This window comes from Siniperca chuatsi, linkage group LG6, assembly GCF_020085105.1.
Source record: "Siniperca chuatsi isolate FFG_IHB_CAS linkage group LG6, ASM2008510v1, whole genome shotgun sequence".
NCBI lineage: Eukaryota > Metazoa > Chordata > Actinopteri > Centrarchiformes > Sinipercidae > Siniperca > Siniperca chuatsi.
The window spans coordinates 7,103,394-7,122,811 of NC_058047.1; the positions used below are offsets into that span (position 1 = coordinate 7,103,394).

Genomic DNA, 19,418 nt, shown 5'->3' on the forward strand with positions numbered 1-19,418 from the left:
AGACTAAATCACCAATTTATCTGCTGGTGGATGTGGTTGAAATCAAAACTCCTACCACTCTGCTCTGTGAGGCTGTCTGACTGAAGCAATCAAGCCTCCAGCTTTCCGGTAGTGGACAAGTTCCTAACCTGTATGAACCAGGAGACTAAGGCACAAAACACTTCACTGCCAATGATCAAACTAGCCTGCATAAAGAATGTCAAACCCAGGGCACCAATGAGGGCCTCTGATTCAGGAGTGAAATGTGCAGGACCTGATTGCTTTCCCTAAAGCTGCTCTAGGGAAGAAAAGACTCCAAAGAAAGGACAAACTGTGGCTGCATATCTTGTCTTCTTTGTAATTCAGTCAGTGGAAAGCAATGCATTTGGAGACTGAAAGTTAAATTAAAAGCATATCTATAACCCAAAGCTAAACGTAAGAATATCCTCATCTTTTGAAGCTGAGCCAACAGCTGCAAAAACATATAGACTTTCACTGCAGACAGATTAAAAACAAAGAGCAAAGCACTTACAAGGGATTGTGTGAGATACACCAAAATGAACAACATGCCTCCTCATCCAAAATGAATAACATGCCTCCTCATCCACAGCCCACATTTGATTCCCTGCCATCTTTCAATCCTTTTTACAAAACTGAAGAAAATCGTTTTTGGCATTTTTCTGGATACCACTGTTTGTCTGTGCGCTCATTTTTTCTTTTTAATACATACTGTCAGTGAGTTGGTGCTTCCATAACTCACTAAAACTCTGAGATACAAACAGAACTACAAACTTGAAATGCTCAAGAGTTTTGTCAACTCTCTGTCTTATCTATTCACTTTGATGAAAACAGGCACAGTCCTAAAGCCCATGATTCTAGAGGGCTTGCTCACAGATTCCAATTTCCCAACACAGCACAACATAGTATATGGCTATAATTTTACTGTGCTGCATAAGGGAATGGAAAGAGAGAGTGTGTGTGTGTTTGTGTGTGTCGTTTTTATTGTTATGGTTGTTATTGCTTTTCTTGGTTCAGTGTGTGCTAATATGTAAATCCTATAACTAAACTAAATACAGCATTGACACAACTATTCATCATTATATAAGTTATACTTACTACTACTACTTTGCCTTTATGTACATATGTTGATGCTTTTGCTAAATAGCATTCAACTTTAATCCAAATCAAGTAATAATTCATGTATGCTGGTATACGCATTAAGTATGCACAGTATAATCTTGGCATCCTACAAAAGTATACTTTTAATCAGATTATGTAAAGTCCAACTCTTATTACCTCACATTTTTTTACATATTATATTCAAACCATGCTCTATCCTGTCTTACTCTCACATTTTTAAAATGCTACTAAAATGGTCAACACATGCAGATCCAGTGTCTAATGTCTAGTATAATGGAAGCTGGGTCATAACTATCCTCATTACTGATCTTCTTTCATGAAATACGGTTTGATAAAAGATCCTTCATAGCTCATAAAGTGTAATTCCTCTCCAACTAGTGAAATGCATGTATGCCATTATCAGAAAGTGATACTTAAAAGCATTTCATCCGTTGTTCAAAGAAGACATTTGCAGGTTCTGCTATGCAGACCTCACTGTAGTTCAAATATTACTGTCCTCTGTTGACTGTTCTCTCCAACAGCAGCATTGTTGTTTGTTGAAGTGCCTAAAATATATAATGTTTAAGTTTTCCTGACTACTAACCTGTGATCATACAAATAGTGACTGTCCGCTCTGAGAATGCAGTAGTACTGTGACATTGTTTTACTACCACAAAACTTCTATGGAAGGAGTTCAGGTGGAAGGTTAGCTGTACAAAGTGTCCAGACTTTGTCACCAGAAAGCATGGTGGTCATCTGGTCTCCTACCAAGGAGCTTTCAGCTATGACCACTGTCTTTCCCTAACCTCAACTCAACAGAGATTGTTGGAAAATTTAGCTTGAGCAAAAACACATATTTCCCATGTTTTTTGGTAAAAGTGAATTTCCAGGGAAAGATAGAGAATAGCAGAAAGAGAAAGTTGAGATTTTGCCTCTCGGAGAGCAATTAGAGTGAGTCGAGGACAGAGTGAGAAGAACTGCACTCGCTGAGAGACGTACTGTAGCTGCAGTCTGACAGTCACAGATAAAACCCTTACTTTGTCAAAATCAGGGCAGCGACTTTACTGTAAGTCGGCCTTATTTGCAGCTGCCTTTGCTTTAACATTATTTAACATAGAAGCCAATTAAGACCCAGACTCAAAAGCTGACTGTTTGTTCTTTCATTATTTCTTCTTTTCATTCTTCTTCCTTCATACACATCTTAAGTAGGGAGAAATACTGTATCTTACACTGTAGACAAGCCAACCACATAAAGTGACTCATTTTAGCTCATAGCTTCAACTGAAGAAGTCCTCAGGGAGCAGTTTGATAACCCTGGAGAGAGAGAGAGGCAGGTTTTTCTTACCAGAGAGCTGTACTGTACCTCTTTTTCTGGTACTTTGTCATTTCTCCACCCCTCCATCACCCCCTCCTCCTTCATAACCACTCTATACATAATGAGGTTTTAATGTAGTAAAATTGATATGGCACAGGGAGGCAGGATTTTTACCCACTACTTATCTCTGGCTACCAGACCTTCCCAGACGGCTGCCCCTAACCTTTTCACTGTGGCAAACATAGCCCCCCCCAAATCCAAACCCCACCCTGACACAATTCCCCATTTCTGTGGCCACTTCCAAATATAACTCTAGATCTTATTCTCTCCCAGCTTTTAACACTGCAAACTCTGTAGTTGTCCTTGTGTCGTGTCCTAATTATGACAGTAGGACTGTCACAGTACAGTATATTAAGTACTATAATAAATTAAACCCTAATTATGTTAAATACATCAAGATACTGTAGGTACACAGGATTAACACTAATAAATGACACAAGACATGTTATATCATAATAGTAAACATAAAGATAGCCACAAGCAGCAACAAAGGGGTTTAAGACCATCAAAGGGGAAATAGGTATTTGTCATTACGAATTATAATAGTAACAGTAATAAAAACTCAGTCATTGAACCCCGTTTTATTCATGTGTGTCCTCTTTTGATAACCCTCCCTCTTCCTCTCTTTTTCCATCCCAACCCTCACTTCCTTCTCGTTCTTTTCCCTCCTGAACTTGCTCCTCATTACCATCATCATCTCTCTCCCTCTCCTCTTCGCTCTGCCCTCGACCCCTACACCTCCTTCATCCTCAAGGTATGATTCCCTCCCCCTTCTTTCATGACATCACCACACCATATCTATCGTTCCCTCTGGACCGTCGATTTTGCCGCAGTAAAACCTTTTTATCTGAAAGAAATAGTGAGAGGAAGCATAGAATGAGGGCATAGACAGATAGAGGTAAAAGGTTGTAGCCTTGGGTTTATGAGATAGGCCTGATTGGTCTGATGCCTAATTCACCTCAGGAGGAGGACTAGGTGGAAAGAAGACCAAATACTCTGGTACATCTGTCTCTTTGGGCAATAGCTAATTAACTCCATATCGCTTTGTTATATTTTAAGGAGATGGAGTAAAGAATGGGTCAAAGAGGTGGGGAAAAGAGCAAGAACAGGAAGGGACTGAAGAGATATTTTTAGAAAAATATGTAGAGGGTAGTTGCAGACAAAATGACTGGAAGATAGATGGGAGGAGAGAGGGGAGTGGGACAGAGGGAGAGTTAAGATGGAGAGAAGTATGAGGTGGAAAGGGGGCTTCAGAAATAAGAAAGTGATAAAGATGATGATAGAATGTAAACAGACGAGTTTTTGTGAGGTTGCAAGAGGGGCTGTTAAAGGGTCAGTTCACCCAAATTACAGAAAATAGATTTTATTTCTCAACCATAGTGGTGTCTTGCATTGCAAATAGTTTTGTTTTTTTGTGCTGATGTTTTGAATTATGCCTATTGCTGTCTCCACCCCAGTAAAATGGGAGTAAATGAAATTCCATTTGTGCTGTAGACACTGAATAGTTTCATTTATAAAATTTAATTGCAAAGTGTCCTTCCAGAAACAATGACCCTGTATCTCTACAGAACTTACTTTTACAGTTTTCATAGGGACAACTTATACAGTATAAAGTAGATCCAATGAAAACTGTTCCCACCGACGCCTGTGGATTATCTAGAGTAAAACTGACTATATTTCTGCAAAGACAACTTGCTGTTGAGTTTTTTTATATATAATTTTTCAACAATTCCACACATTCCAAACATTCCATTTTCATTGTTATAAGGTAATTTAAATTGTTTTAATTGCAGGTGAAAATCTTGTTTTTGCTGACCTTTAGTGGTTTTACCTTCTCACCTTGCTGCTGTAGTATAGAAGTGTGTTCCTCCGTGCACCATGACATTACTGTTGGGCGTGGTAACAGATGTATCAGAGCAGACTTCTGACCACACCCATCAGTGATGCTAGATGTAGTCAGAGGTGCAACAGAGTTGAAACTCTGAGGCAGAAAAGGCAGTAAAAAATTGCTTTTCATCCTGGTGTTAAATTACTGTTTAAGGGTCATTTGGAAAAATTTTCCCCAGCAACATGACCAGGTCACTCTGGACAAAAGTGGAATATATCATAGTGACTTTCCTTCAGTAGAAAGTAGTTTCAATCAAAACTGTTCATAGTGAGGTCTGTGGATTATTCTGAGCAACTGGGACAATATTTCTGGAAGAAATAATTTTTTCTGTGCTTTGATCAGCACGAACGAAATTCCATTCCCCTCCATTGTATTGGAGTGGAGGCAGATATTTCAATATGGACAAAGAAAACCAAATGCATTTCCATGACTAGACAATGTACCACCAGGGGTAAGTGTAAAAATGTCTTCAGTGTGTGGAGCACAGACACAAAATTGAGGGTATTTGAACTGTTTTGTTTTACTGTTATGAAAAAAAATGGAAAAAGACAAAGAATGTGATAGAGACTGGCACGGTGTGATAAAAATCCCAGATGACTTCAAACTCAAGATGTTGCAGTTACACCATCCTGCCAGGGTGTCTGTGGTGTCACAGTTTGAAAATGGTGAATGTCTCCAGTTTAGACTGGAACTGGAAGAATTAATCTTGTCTTAGCTGAAGGCCAAAACAATGTACTAAATTTAGTCTCTGTCTCTCTTACTCTGTGACTGAAGAAGTATTATAGTCTGTTTTGGATTGCTGTGAAACATATTCATCTCTCTCTCAACCTCTTCTTCAGTCCCAGTCATCAGTGCTGAACAGTTCAGAGATCCAGAGCGAAACACCCAATGTTGTTCTGGAGGGTCTGAAGCCGGGGACTGGCTATGTGGTCCAGGTGAGGGCCCGCACTGTGGCCGGCTATGGAGCCTACAGCAAGGAGATGCTCTTCCAGACACTCACTGATGGTAAGTGGTAGGGTGGTTGGCTGGAGTATGTGGAAGTGTGTGTGTTGGTGGGGGTTTTTTAGTTGAGAGGAAAGAGAGTGCAGGACTGAGAGGGGGAATTTGAGAGGTTGAGCAAGAGTGAAAATCTGGCTGTGAAGTAATTAAATTCTGCCCTACTTTGTGTGTGTGTGTGCGTGAATTTGTGTGTGCTTGCAGTCATGTAAAATGACCCTTGTACATGATATTTTATGTGTTAGAGAGAGAGAGAAACTGTCAGGTGTATATTCCAGAAATGCTTAGCTGTGTGTATGTAAGAGAGTTTCAAAAAATATGAAAATAATACCTCTCTTTTCAATGTTTGTCGGATTGTGTGTGTGTGTGTTTCGGCAGATGAGTATAAGTCAGAGCTGGGACAGCAGCTCTCCCTGATTGCAGGCTCTTTAGTGGGTGGTGTGTGTATCGTCTCATTGGTAGCTATTGCCATCATCTGCACCAGGTAACACACAGACACACTTTTACACACACACCATCTTATACACATCCACCCACATGTGCTGCATACGTGTCTGTGTCACGGGAATATCCTAACTGGTAGAGGTAAATATCCTGTTACATATGTTACATACTTTGAATTTTCCAGCCAAAATGTCCTTAAGCAAGGCATTGAACATGTACTGTTGGGCTCAATATGGCTCAGCTTTTTCCTTTTTTTAATCTGGGAATGTGTCTGTATATTTGAATTTTTAAAAATGCGTGATAATCAGATACAAAATCGATAATAAATAATAGGGGTGAAAATCAGCTAATTTTCAGTGTAAACACTCAGTATCCCAAACCATTTATTGCCCTTTATCACAGCATACATTTTGACTTGTCATAGTGGAAAAAGCACAGTTGTTGCTAATAACAATAACAATGGCTCCATTCTTTTCAAGTGTCCCAGTAAGCCATGACAGCATGACAGTGAGCCAGCAAGCACAATATAAGGAACCTGAAACAGAAGCAGCTAAATGGAATTCAGCCATCATAAATTTAAACTTGTGCTTTTCCTACTGTGACATGTCAAGATGTTATTGAAAAATACCTATTGTGATAAAAATTTGCAGAGCTATCATCCACATCTCACAGTCTGGAACTTTTATAACAGATTTACGATCCCCACCCCCCTATACGACCATCTGTTATCACATGAAACACCATACTTTGGTCATGTGATGATAACTGAGCCATTCCCATACAACTGTATCTGCTGAGGAACACTGTGTTTGAAAGGTAGTAAGTGTACCTTGAATTTTTTGTCAAAAATAATGTGTCCAAGGTCAACAATAAACTTTCACATTAACCATGTATTGTTTTTTATACATTATTTTGTCTGGTGGATTTTGAGCTGCTTTTTTGTATTTACCATTTTAGATTTACTATTGTGATACATTACACTAAACATTTACAAAATAATGCGGATAAAACGGCTTCTGTACGAGAAAGTATTCCTAAGATTTTTTGAAGTGGCAATTTCTCATACTTGTTACTATTACTAATATGTAATTACTAGAAATGGAAACACAATTTTGTAACATTGATGACATAGCTTTTACACAAAAATGACAAAACGGTTTTAAAGTAGATCAAGACTTTCTGAAATGCCTGAAGTTTCTGTGACCCCATGACCTCCCAGAAATAGCAAGCAACAAGCTCTTTCTGTACGGTATGCAGTATAAAGTGTCTATTGTGAAGATCAGTTGACGTATTAATATATTACAGAGCGCATTTCTTTGGTTCCATCCTCAGGTGAAAGCAGGAAATAAAAGCTGACAATACAGAACAGTAACAAGTCAGCCAATACTAATGAATTCCTGAAAGACTTTTTCTTTCTCTAAAGCAGACTTTTTTGACATTCCTCAACTCAGCTGAAGAGAAGACAACCAATTAACATTTCTAACTTTTGTGAAACATTTCTGTCTGCTTGCCTCTTTCTAAAAAATCTCTCTGTTTGTGTTTCTGTATGTAGAAGAAGGCAGTTAAAGGAGAGTGTGTACGGTGACAAGCTGCAGCAGTACAACACAGGAGGAGGTACGACCAATACTGAAACTTTAAATAAGCTCTACCTTTATATATGCTTACATACACCAAACTTCCAAAATAGTGTTTATATTTGCACTTTCAAATTTTCTCCTCAGAGGTGACTCTGAGGCCTGACATGTTCAGTGGTCCCACCCCCACTGTGACCTTTCCCACCCTGTCCGAAGGTCATAGTTCACCGGGGGTCAAGATCTACATCGACCCCTTCACCTACGAGGACCCCAATGAGGCTGTCCGGGAGTTTGCCAAGGAAATCGACCCCTCCTGTGTCAAAATAGAGGAAGTCATTGGATCAGGTAGATATTTTCTTAGACTTAGTTTCTTTGACCCTTGACTTACCCTTCCTCTCTCATGTTGTTTCTATAAGACGATAAAGATGAACAAATACCTAAAATGAAAATCCATGATTCTTTAATATTACTGTGCATTCATTATATTTGTACAAGAGCTTTTGTTGAAGAGTAAGGTTAAAAAAAAGTTCTTGTTCATTTCTACTATAAACTGCTTCAAAAGTAAATGTTAGAAAAGTCAGCCTTGGTTTCCTTTAATGAGACCAACTGTCACTTGAAACAGCACATACAGATACAGTAAATGTATCAGTTTTTTCAACTGTGCCACACTTTTGTGTCAATGAGAAGGATCTGGAAAAGCGCAATGCCAATTTATTATTTTGCTTTATATTTTTCCTTTGAAGTCAGGAGAGATGTTTTATTCATGCTGATAACTTTCACCGGAATAAATTAAACTGTCTTCATGCATTCTCTTTGGCTATCTGAGTTCTCACTGTAAAAATGCTGTGTGATGTTTGGCAAATAGAGAAAGTTGGATGTGAAATGGAGTCCCAGAGCATCCTCTGAATTTTTTGGGGGGGCAGAGTTTTTGCATTTCAGCTGTCGGATGGAAAAAGGAAAACTGGAGACAAGATGGATAGAGACGAGAAACAAAAAACAAGGAAAAACTTTACAGCTGCTAAGATCAAGTGCCTTATTTTACCACTGAGTGCTAAAACCATGTAGTATCTTCAAGCATTTCACTTTAGCTTGATTGTCCCCAAGAGGATCCAAGTTAGGTGGAACACAGAAGGCACACATAAAGGCAGGCATAAAATACATAAAAAAAGGTAATAAAATACATAAAACATAAAATAAACATATGTAAAATGTGCTAAACCCCACCACACAAGGTCATAAATAGGTTTATAGGTTCACAAAATGTGTACATCCAGTGACATCACAATATAAAACCAGGAGTACATCCAGCCATCATCATTCAAACCCAGTCATCAGTTGTAGGGCTACATGCGTAAAAAGAAACAGGCATTTGGATATCCAAACTCTATTACCAGTATCATACATGTATGTATTTAGCATTTTTTATTATTGTTGTATTCCTCAGATTAAACTCACGTGTTCATTATTTCATTTGCATTATGCCTTAAAAAACTATTTTGAATACAAAATACTGAAGAATAACCTCAAGGTCTGTACCAGAACACAGTACAATCATTATTACTTGTCACAAGTAGATTTTTAAAGGTGATATTAATGCTTAATTTGGATTTTTGCAAGATTACAGCATTGAACTGCCCCAGGTCCCCAGACCTACATAAGTCCCAGGTTCACTGTCAGTTGTTTTTTAGTACTTTGATTTATTTAAAATTTTGTAGTACAATATAAACTGAGGGGGGTCCTGCATTACAAAATTATCTTGTAGCCCTGTCCTGTACAGAGTCCTTGTGTCAAAATCTAATTATTTAGTTTATATTACACTCATGACGCATATTCCTTAATACGTTTGTGTTTAATCAAATTACCACAAACTAATCGACACACATAAAAATTTCACATAGTAGTAGTAGTAGTACAGGTTGGTTTCTGGGTCTCTATGTGCACTGTAGTTAATTGAAGAACAATGCAGAACACTACAGAGTATGAGGTAGACAGGGGTCAATACGGGCCCAACAGAAAATCTTTGCCCCAGGGCCCCCTAATAGGTTAATTTGGCCATGCCCAGGGTTAAACACACGGCTGTATCTCTCCAGGCTCCCAGACCATGAAAAAATGTCCCAGGTTTACTGTGTGTTTTTGATAATTTAATTGATTGTAAATTAGTTGGGAATGTGTACTATTAAAGTATAATATACAGGTCCCACATGATGACTTCATCTTGGCCCTGTCTTATAGTGGGGTCCTGTGTCAAAATCTAGTTCTAAGACCTCTCTTTTAGTTCATATTGTGCTCACATGGTGCATATTCCTAATAGGGTGTGTATTTAATCTAATTACCGCAAACTAACACAAGTATTATTACACCATTAGAGTACTGGTTGCGCCGGACTTAATGGGAACTTGGGGTGACAGGGTACATACACATTGTACAAAGGGTGGTAGACGGGGAATCAAAAGGGGTCCAACAGCAATTTTTTTGCTGTCCCTAACAGTTTAATCTGGCCATGGGTTGGCAATACGGATAAAAAGCTCCGTCAATTTATGTAATTTAGATCAAGATATAATACATTTCCTGGAAAATCAATTGAGAAATTGTTAACGGATGAAATAACCAGACAGAAATTAGCCTTGTCTAATCCAGTGAATTAAATAACTGACAAATCAAAGTACTTCATCACATTGATGTAAAAATCAGAACGATGTTAAAGGTGGTATAAGGTATGGCAAAATGTATATTGTTTCATGGTATGTATTGTCATATCACTCATGTGTCCGCAGTGCATGCATATTTTTTATGGGACCAGTTTGCTTTGTTTCCTTAGCAATAAGCAATAATTCATTATCTTGTGCAGATTTGAATCTTTAATGATTAAAGATTAGATTAATTATATTTGTCTTATACCTCAAAGCATAATATATGAAGGAATGTTTTTACTCCAAATGTCATCCCCCAGAAAACTCTTTCTAACTTTCTTTTTTTTTTTTCTTTGAACCAAAACCAATCAAACCTAAATGGCCATGGAGCTCTGGGTGATAAAGGTCATGAACCAGATTCAGACCCTCACCGCTGAGAGTATGTGCTTTCGGCTTTGGTCTGTTGAGCCACTCTGAGAGGCTTTCTGTAATCCCTCCGTTTCTCGCTTTATTTCTCTCAGGGGAAGGTTTCTCACCTCAGCCAGAGGTGACAGAGGAGGGATGAAAACGACGGGGGGGAGGGGAAAATATGAGCCTGGGTGATTGAGATGTGGCCAGACTCTGAGCCCTTAAACGGTTGAATCTCTCCCATTCTGCTGCAATAGAAAGTGAAAACTTATCCACAGGTCTTTCTCTCTTTTTCCCTTTCTCCAACTTTCTCTTTTTGTTTTTCTTTCTGTATTTCTTTGATACTTCCCCCTATCTTCATCTCTCTCTGTGATTCAGCCCCTCTGGAGTTTGAGTTTGTTTGTGTATAGAGAAATGCTAAAACAAAGAACCAAGGGGGGAAGAAGCAGAACAACAGATTGAGGAGCGAAGATAAAAGAAAAAAGCACCCTAAGGAGATTGTAAAAATATCTCACCTCTCTCTCTCTTCCTTTCCCTCTGTGATAACACCCCTCTCTTTTCCTCTTTCCTTATTACTATCACTTACACTGTGAGAAATGTCCTTCATAAAAAGCACTTTATTTAACTGAAGACAAGTCCTGTAACACTTTATTTTCCAATAGAAAGGAGCAATAATATCTCACCTGACAGGCCAGTTAATTTACTTACAGTATATTTAGATACTGTAGATTTAAGATTTTAGAACAGAACCGATGACTGTTTCTTCTAATGCTCCATCTTCTCCTTGACCACCTTTATTTTAGAAAAAGAGTGACATGTCATCTGATCATCTGAAAATGACTGAATGAAATGTTTTCATCCCTCTTCAGCCATCCTTCATAGTTTCATTTCTACAGCCTCATCTCTCCTTCCTTACCCCATTCTCTTTCCATTCTCCTTCCTATTTTGCCCTCCATACATCTCTACTTCTGCTGGTTTACAGCGGTGACAGTAGATAGTTTTTAATGAGCAGTGAGATGTGGAGCAGAGATCACAGTGAGACAGGACGATACAGCCTGTCATCCAATTCCCATCACTCATACATTATTCACACACTGATTTTTATCTCAGGAACGGGGACTTTTATTTTGAAATGATGCTCAATTTTCATGTCCCCAAGCAGCGTATGACTACATTTATTTTGAAAAAAAACATCTGTGTCTCCAGCACTGTAAGGACATTTTCTGTACAATGAAAAGTTCAAGACATTGAGGTGTAAACCAGTTCTTGACATTGTAGCCAACCACAACCAACCAATTCATAGATCAACATAGCAATGTATAAAGAAAGACACATGAACAAGATAACCTCCTGGGGATTTTAGTTTACAAATTTTCTAACATCCACAAAACTTTCCATGTACACATTAACTGAGCAAAAATCAGAGGTGGAAAGTACTGTACTTGTAGCTTAGTACAATTTGGAGGTACTTTACCTAAAGGTCCAGTGTGAACCATTTGAATACTGCTCGCTTCACCCTCCCCTTCCAAGCATGTAGGAAAAACTACATTGCCAAAAAACGTGAATGGCCCTATCTAGAGCCAGTGTTTGGTTTGTTCGTTCTGGGCTACTGTAGAAACATGGTGGTGCAACATGGCGACCTCCGTGGAAGGGGACCCACTCCCTCTGTAGATACAAATAACTTCTAAGGTAATGAAAACACAGCAATTCATATTTTCAGATTATACACTAATGAAAACATACTTATAAATATTATATTCCATTTCTGCCAATAGCTCATCCTAAATTTTACACACTGGACCTTTAAATATCTCAATTTTCTGCTACTTTATACTTCTAGTCCCTCTACATTTCAGAGGCAAATATTGTGCTTTTTACTCCACTACATTTATTTGATAACTTTAGTTACTAGTAACTTTGCAGATTCAGATTGATAATACATAATCATGCATTCTGGGACAGTGTGGTTCTTCTTGAACTGCCTCACTTTTAACTGCACAACGTACAATGTCAAGTTTGAAATAAATAACAGTTAACAGTTGCTGGATCACAGTACTGATTTATGGAACACCAAAATGGTTAATAAATAAATAAGATATTATTAAGTAATTAAATTCATAAACAGAAAAACCTATGGATTAAAGGGGTACTACCCCAATTTTACACATGATGATCCGTTTACTCATCACAATGAGTACTATGTCAAAAAATAGTTGTATAGAAAGAAACAGTATACTCCAGCAGAACTGCTTGTCAGATGGTCACATAGCTTTGGAAACTCCCTCCCACATCTTTCCAAGTCAGATTAGGGGGAGCTGTGTCCGACCATTTCTGTAACTTTCCAAAACCAATGACACAACTATTTCTTTCACATTTCATGTAAACAACCAAGTGCAACACTTGTGCACCATTATCCCCATATTTAAACCATATCGCCTCCCCCTCTCTATGACGGTCAGCCTTCCAGTGAGGCCGTTCGGAACAACTATAAACACTTTTGATTTCTAGTTTTGAGTCTTCTGTGACTCTGGAGGAGCATATTAAAGCCTGACAAAATAACCCAGATGATGTCATTATTATAACATCTAACATTACTAAGTAGTCCAATATTAATCATTCTTAGTTCTAGTCAGGTAGCCTGCCTAGCTAGCAAATAAGCTGGCATCCTATGTGACCACAGAGACCTCAGCACAATAAATTGATGCTATAGGGCACATGAACAGAGTTAGAAAATGATTTAGCCTATAGGACCAATTAAATTGCAAGCATGGATTGAACCTATGAACTTGTTTCAGTACAGTCTCTTTATCCATGAGGTGACCTGTTTAAACCACAAGATGAAAGTTGATGTGTATTGTGCAGCCAAGTACCTTAGCAATTATAATGGCACTGTCCCTTTTATCTTGTTTGCCACCTCTGCTGCAAACCTTTTCTCACCCCTGAGAGGAGCTATTGAGGGGATTCAATTTTGGTTCTTCATCCAGTCTGCACAAATACCATCAATGTGCCCTTGAGCAAAGCCCTCAACCTCAAGGCTATCAGTACGAGACTGAGAGAGCAGAGGGCAGATCCCACGACTGAGAGAGTTTTATGTGTTTAACACGCCCTGCCCTTCTCACTACTGCCAAACTCAACTGCTGCAAAGAACAATATACTCTTTCTTATTTGATTGCTGGAGAAGTTTTAATAATGAATGGTAGCCAAATGGTATGAACTATAGCCCATCTGATTTCACAGGTGACCCATTTTACATCATCAGATGTTAATTATTTATCAGCCCCATTTATAATGTAATAATTTATTTTAGGGCTCGGAATTCAAAGGAGAATTAAAAAAACAACCATCTCTAACAATGCACTTGTTTTTCCCTGCTGAGTCACATGCTGTTTTCTGAAGACCCTTAGATGTACCCTACCTTGTAATTTTGCTTTTAGACAGAATGCTTTGATTTCAGCCCCATAATGTTTTCTCCTTCTTCAGGTGAGTTTGGGGAGGTGTACAAAGGTCGCCTGAAGCCTGTTGGGAAAAAAGAAATTCCTGTGGCCATCAAGACCCTGAAGGTTGGCTACTCTGAGAGACAGAGGAGGGACTTCCTGTCCGAGGCATCAATCATGGGCCAGTTTGACCAACCAAACATCATCAGACTGGAGGGCGTGGTCACCAAGAGCAGGCCTACGATGATCATAACAGAGTTCATGGAGAACGGAGCACTTGATTCGTTTCTCAGGGTAAATAACACACACGTACTGTACACACAGACACATACAGATGTGTACAGTGTACTGCTGCACTTTATATAACATTCAATAAATAATTATCTACAGTTTCAATGTTCCCAAAACCATCTAATAATATTATTTTGAGCTGAGTCGAAAAGTCTATGAAAGAGTTGAACTTGATAGTTCATTCTTGACCTTGAAATCAGCAGTTGAAAGTCTCAACCTACACATACCGTCCACATACCTGCTTATTCTGGAGCTTTCTACTGTATCACATGGTCCGCATCAGCAGATTGAGTTTGCTCACTTGCCATGGAAATGTAGATGTTAAAACTTTCCATGATTCTGCGTACCTCGAGGACTTTTCATTATATATAAAAAATGAGTTTGACAGTTCATTCATTACCTTCGAAACAGCAGTTGACAACAATCTCAACTTAAAGCTCCTGAAAACTTGGCTTCAAAAGTATTTCTCTGTACGATTAAATACTTATGTCTAAATAAGCAACAATCAAAATTTTAAAAAATCTTAAAATATTAAGAGCTTAACAATCAAAAACTTGGCCAATCGAGGTGTGTGGGTGTGGTTTGATCAGATTTGATTGATAGTGACCAAAAAACCCACCAAATGTCATCAGATTCAGATGTTGCTAAATCCTGATTGGTGCTCTGAAGTATGTGATATTGTCTTTTTCCACCTGAGCCCCACCCACCTCCAACCAGTGAGAAGAGCACAGAGGATATGAAACAACCAAAACTAGAAGACAAATTCAAACTTTGTGCGCACGATGAACACATTTATCTTCAGTCCAAAATAACATATAGTCCAAACACATAAATACCCAAAGAAGAAAAACAGATGGAGACAGGAGGATTAGGAGTTTTTGGAGGAAGAGTCACAAAGACAGAAGCAACCTCCTGCTTTTCTCCTCTCTTTTCCTTCCTGTGCTCTTTCCTCCTCATCCTGCCAGCCTGTCTGTCTGTCCGTCTCTTTGATCCTGCCCTCTTTTCGAGGCGCCTCTAAAGACAGAAAGAGAAACTCTTTGATGTTTGGTTCTCACAGCGTGACCCCTTTTGACACAGAAATCATCCGCTGACTCATACACACACACACATACACGCACACAGTGATCGATCTCACTGGTGTTGCTGTCCTAGCGTGACCATCTTGCAGGCACAGACCCAAAGGATCAATGTGTGTGTGTGTGTGTGTGTGTGTGTGTGTGTGTGTTTGCGTGTACCAAGAAGAAGGTTTTGCCTGCAGAGGATTAGGCTAGAGGAGCATCAAAGGCACAGTTTGATGCACAAAGTGAATTAAAAGACAGACACACACCTTCGACTGCAACTATGTCAGCAGGGATGTCAATGATGTTTATAAGAGACAGAAACTGTCTGGCCCAAAGGTGAAAGAGTGAAATAGCAAAAAGGCAAATGTTTTGGGTTTCACCAAACAACAACAAGCCTGCAGCTCCTCAGAAGATGTGGTTTTTCTGTTGATTTTTGATATTCAGCTCAGGAATTTTATGTTTGCGTGTGCACATTAAGGAGATATTGGCAAAAATTAAAGCAATGGTATATTCAGTTGTTGAATTGTTCTTTGGCCTCCTAATAATCTGATTTACACATGGCAAGGAATTATTGCAATTATAGGCTGAATCATTTTTACATCATATCACATACTGTACATCTTTGGGGCAGTGAAAGCCCATTGGTGAATATAATCAAAGACCCTGACGCAGAATCAGTCCCTGTTTAATTATTCCAGCTTAAAAAACATATGGTTAACTGAACTGTTCTCCAAAGGGAAAAATTGCATAATTAACTCTTCATAACTCTACAAGTCTGTTTTAAAGCCACTTGTATATAGCAATGGTCATCCTGCTTCATTCTATTCAAAGGGAAAATAACTGATTAACTATCTCCTACTGTATAGCACAAACTATACAGTAGACATGCAGCATGAATCAATTCTCAAATTAAGGTGACAAAGATGTGTCTGTATTCATGTTTTGTCTGTTAATGTGAAAACCATGACTAAGATGACCATGCTTTTTGGAGATGTGTCTACTAATGTTGAAAGGGTGTCAAGGTGTACATAAGGGGTTCAGTATGCTTGAAGCAAACTAGTTTTAAGGTTTGTTAAACCACATCTATAGGCAAAATGTCTATACCTGTTTTGAATGGCCACACTGGAAGGTGGAACAAAAAGCCTGCTGTCATAGCCACGACCTAACTGTATCACACTGGCTTCATTAACTCTCTAAGAACTACATGTCTTTTTAGTCTCAGCACAAACATTTATACAAATGGAGGTAAGGGCCCACACAGTGTGTCTTCAAATTCATTCATACAGTGGTTGTTAACATGAAAAGTAACAGAAGTAGTTGTGTGTAAGAATGAAAAAGATAGCTTGAGAGAAAAGTTCAAACTGCTTACTTTTTCACCTCCACAAACCTGGCCAATCGCTGCATGAAGTTGGCGTGAATGTTGGGGTGTCGATTTAGGGGTTTCAGACACTATTTTATGATCTTACAAGCACTTTGAAGCATACGGACTCCTTAACCCTAACCTAAGACCAAGGGTCACAAGAAAACTGAATCATTAAAATTGTTAAGTTGAAGGTAAAACATAATAATCACATTTCCACAGCAATCATCAGACTGAATTTATGTGCTTATTTTTCTCACATCATCTTGATCATATTACAGCCACATTTTAAAACACATAATCTTGCGTCATCTGGTTTGAAAAAGTTAACTTTATTCTCCAAAAATTGTTTGTTATAGCTCCTGTGATGACATTTTACGTGGACAATGACATATATTTTCACCTGCTAGACTTTATCTAAATAACTCTAAAGTGAAAAAGTCTGATAACTAAAAAATAATAAATAATAATAAAATAAATCCTGTCACGGTTCATGGTTTTGCAGCAAAATGATGGGCAGTTCCCAGTGATCCAGCTGGTTGGTATGCTGAGGGGCATCGCGTCTGGAATGAGGTACATCCACACACACACACACTTGCTACAGAAATCCATTTTTATCATTAAGATGAAAAATAAACTTTTTTATACCATTCAATGATTGTTTTGTGAAATTTGATTTTTATGCAACAATACCAATTCTAACATACTGAGATTTCATGTGGTGATATCCAATACTGTCTGCTCATGTGTTCTGGTCAATCAGACATTGGCAGCTTGAGATATGCTGCCTCCACATCCTGCAAACTCTCTTTCTCACACACACACACACACACACACACACACACATATTAACAAACACAAAGCCTATTTATTCAAGTTAAGAGCACCATGATTTGTCTGCTTGGCACCTTGAAACACGCATACGCGCACACACTCACTGTGTTTTATTGCAGGTATCTGGCTGTGATAACACACAAACATGTACATATACACATATATTTATCAAAGGTAGCTGGCAGTGATAACACACACACATACACTGACACACACACACACACACACACTAAATCCCATTACCTTTTTATAGTAGCCCAGGTAGCTGGCAATGGATAACACACACATTCACACAATAAATCCTGTTGATGTTACAGGTACCTGGCAGAAATGAGTTATGTTCACCGGGACCTGGCTGCTCGGAATATCTTGGTTAACAGTAACTTGGTGTGTAAGGTGTCTGACTTTGGCTTATCACGATATCTGGAGGAGGACACCTCTGACCCCACCTATACCAGCTCACTGGTGAGGACTCACACACAGGGACACATGCAAGTGCAAATAAATGTACACTCTGGAGAACACACTAATGCTGCATTCTTACTGTGGCCAAAATATGGAAAACTGCCTGCTTGTTGCCATGGTAATTTTAATAACTATCCTAGCAGCCATGTGAAGCTGTAATGCTTACTACACGTTAGAAAATGAAATTGTTGGATGGATGAAAAATTGATGACTTAGATCTTTATCACTAGTGGGACGATTAATGTGAAGGTTGTTCAGAGGGTGTTGCCAGAGAAAACGCATACATTTTAGGACATCTCAGGCTTAGCTCATTTTTCATCAGTCTAACCCGTACTTCATGAGCCTCAGCTGTACTTAGGCCCAGCTGTGCTTTAAGCTGAATGCTAATGCTAGCCTTTAGAATTTTTGGTAACACACATGCTAAGTAACATTAATCTCAACATACAGCTGGCGGTGAAGACTCACAGGAAGCAAAGAAATCGTGTAGCATTATCTCCACTAGTTCTCGCATGTACCGTTACATCAACAGTTAGTTTATGACGTAATATGGCATATGTATAGGCTGCCTATGGCCTCTGTTTAATACTGAGTGATGAATGTGTAAGCGTGTATGTCAAGCGTTGAACTAATAAGAAAATCATTTTTCTTTCATTTATCTTCCCTTTTCTCTTTCTTTCTCTCAGGGTGGTAAAATTCCAGTGCGGTGGACGGCTCCAGAGGCGATCGCCTACAGGAAGTTTACGTCGGCTTCAGATGTCTGGAGTTATGGAATCGTCACCTGGGAGGTGATGTCATATGGAGAAAGGCCTTACTGGGACATGAGCAACCAAGATGTGAGTCACTGCATCCTTTTGTTTGTGTGTGTGTGAGAGAGAGAGAGAGAGAGAGAGAGAGAGAGAGAGTCTTTCTCTTGTTCTCTTGTGTTGTCATTGATGTCTGTGACTGTATAAAATTGTGTACGTTTACCTATTTTTTTGTTGCACACTATCTTTCTGAAGTGTGTGTGCGTGTGTGTGTGTGTGTGTGTGTGTGGGTGGGGTGTGCTTGTTTGTTTCCTTCACAGCAGGGAGTCTGCATGTCTAGGAAAACACACGGAAAATGAGGACATCAATTTAAGTGTCACAGAAATGTTTGTTCCCTGGAACATCAGACCAAAAGGCATCAGAATTGTTTTCCAGCTGATCTTTTCTTCAGGGAATATGTTATTGTCATGACAACTTTATTCCAATTGCCTTCACAGTATGATCAATTTACTGCAGCATTTCTATACCTTATTTTTTTCTTTGTGCTGGCATCACAATGATGTTATTAAGTGGTTTGAGGTTACATGTATCCCTGTTTGCACAGTTCTCTGCTGTTCTTGTGTTAAAACTACTCTCTCATCCTTAATTTTACCTGAGTATTCAATTTCACTGTTTAAACCTAAAGGGGATCACGTACAGTACATGAAAAAGGAGGTTCCAGAAGATCGGATTGCTGACATTTTTATTTTTAGGTTTCTATTCCGAGAAGAAATGTGATACACAGATTATAGCAAGTTTTGGCACTAAAACCCACTTC

The 19,418-nt window shown here is 38.8% G+C and overlaps 1 protein-coding gene across 1 annotated transcript in view; it reads left to right on the forward strand.

The window, feature by feature from the left end:
* Positions 1-19,418, forward strand: part of LOC122877644 (ephrin type-B receptor 1-like) — an 83,199-nt gene that overhangs the window by 52,823 nt on the left and 10,958 nt on the right. The window contains exons 10-17 of the mRNA XM_044199473.1: positions 5,201-5,366; positions 5,736-5,841; positions 7,354-7,415; positions 7,523-7,720; positions 13,894-14,141; positions 17,065-17,132; positions 17,711-17,858; positions 18,542-18,691. Of these exons, the coding sequence (XP_044055408.1) occupies positions 5,201-5,366; positions 5,736-5,841; positions 7,354-7,415; positions 7,523-7,720; positions 13,894-14,141; positions 17,065-17,132; positions 17,711-17,858; positions 18,542-18,691 (1,146 nt within the window). The remainder of the gene's footprint in view (positions 1-5,200; positions 5,367-5,735; positions 5,842-7,353; positions 7,416-7,522; positions 7,721-13,893; positions 14,142-17,064; positions 17,133-17,710; positions 17,859-18,541; positions 18,692-19,418) is intronic.